This window comes from Mandrillus leucophaeus, unplaced genomic scaffold, assembly GCF_000951045.1.
Source record: "Mandrillus leucophaeus isolate KB7577 unplaced genomic scaffold, Mleu.le_1.0 Scaffold54, whole genome shotgun sequence".
In the NCBI taxonomy this organism is placed as follows: domain Eukaryota; kingdom Metazoa; phylum Chordata; class Mammalia; order Primates; family Cercopithecidae; genus Mandrillus; species Mandrillus leucophaeus.
The window spans coordinates 2,452,641-2,454,050 of NW_012105808.1; the positions used below are offsets into that span (position 1 = coordinate 2,452,641).

Here is a 1,410-nt window from a genome sequence, read left to right on the forward strand (position 1 = left end):
CTGGGACTACAGGCGCGCACCACCACACCCGGCTAATTTTTTGTATTTTTAGTAGAGACGGGGTTTCACCATGTTAGCCAAGATGGTCTCGATCTCCTGACCTCGTGATCCGCCCACCTCGGCCTCCCAAAGTGCTGGGTTTACAGGCATGAGCCACCGCACCCAGCCTGATTTTGTATTTTTAGTAGAAATGGGGTTTCTCCGTATTGGTCAGGCTGGTCTTGAACTCCTGACCTCAGGTGATCCACCCGCCTCAGCCTCCCAAAGTGCGGGGATTACAGGCATGAGTCACGGTGCCCAGCCAACTTTTACATCTTATAGCAGATACCAGCTTAGGTGCCATTTTATACCATGGATTACCTGGATAGCCATTCAGACCCTAAACACTCAGCCCCTTCATATGCTGAAACAACAAAGCTTTCACCATATTGCAGTGGGTCAGGGTTGTAGCAGATTCCTCTTCTTACATTGTCCGTGCCTTGTAACGTGTAACTGTGAGTCATGGAAGCAAAGAAAACTAACCTGTAATAATTGTGAGTTTTGAGTAACGTCCTGTTCCATCCTGTGTATTGTTGGGTATTGCTTCTAGGTCTTCTGACTATAGCAATAGCAAATGCTGTGACTGATATTAACTAGTTAGTCCCCATGACAACACGCTTTGGATAAAATGCTGCTTTCCATTGAACATATGAGGAGGCTGTGTTCCGGATAGGTCGGATATATACCTGCAGTCCCATAACCCGCGAGTGGCATGTCCCTGACATCCATGCATTTTCAGGATCAGCAGGGGGAGATTCTCACGTGGGAATGTCAGACTCAGAGATCCAGAGGTTAGAATCACCATTTCAATAAGGAATGGGCAAAGTGTTTCATCCAGACCTGTGTCCTGGTCATCATTGCTGTGTTGATGGTGGGCCTAGGGTCTATATATCCCTCTGATTTGAAGCCAAGGACAAGCACCCACAAGGCAGCTAGTAGACACTGACTTCTGGACTTTGCACCTTGACCTTTCTCAACTTCCCTGGTGCCACCAACCTCGCCCCTCCTCCCATGAGCGTGGGTGGTGATGGACCCATCTTGAGCAGAACCGCTGTGATATTCCAGGAATTAGTAACCTTTGAGGACGTGTCCGTGGACTTCTCCCAGGAGGAATGGGAGTTGCTGGAGCCTGCTCAGAAGAACCTGTACAGAGAGGTGATGCTGGAGAACTATAGGAACGTGGTCTCCTTGGGTAAGGCAAGCATCATTCATTCCTGTGTTCATTGATTCACATTTATGTTTGTTTGTTGTTTTTTTTTTTTTTGAGACGGAGTCTCGCTCTGTCGACCAAGCTGGAGTGCAGTGACCGGATCTCAGCTCACTGCAAGCTCCGCCTCCCGGGTTCACGCCATTCTCCTGCCTCAGCCTCCC

The 1,410-nt window shown here is 48.9% G+C and overlaps 1 protein-coding gene across 1 annotated transcript in view; it reads left to right on the top strand.

Moving 5' to 3' along the window:
* Window positions 1-1,410, top strand: part of ZNF554 (zinc finger protein 554) — a 12,747-nt gene that overhangs the window by 3,537 nt on the left and 7,800 nt on the right. The window contains exon 2 of the mRNA XM_011997453.1: window positions 1,105-1,231. Within this exon, the coding sequence (XP_011852843.1) occupies window positions 1,105-1,231 (127 nt within the window). The remainder of the gene's footprint in view (window positions 1-1,104; window positions 1,232-1,410) is intronic.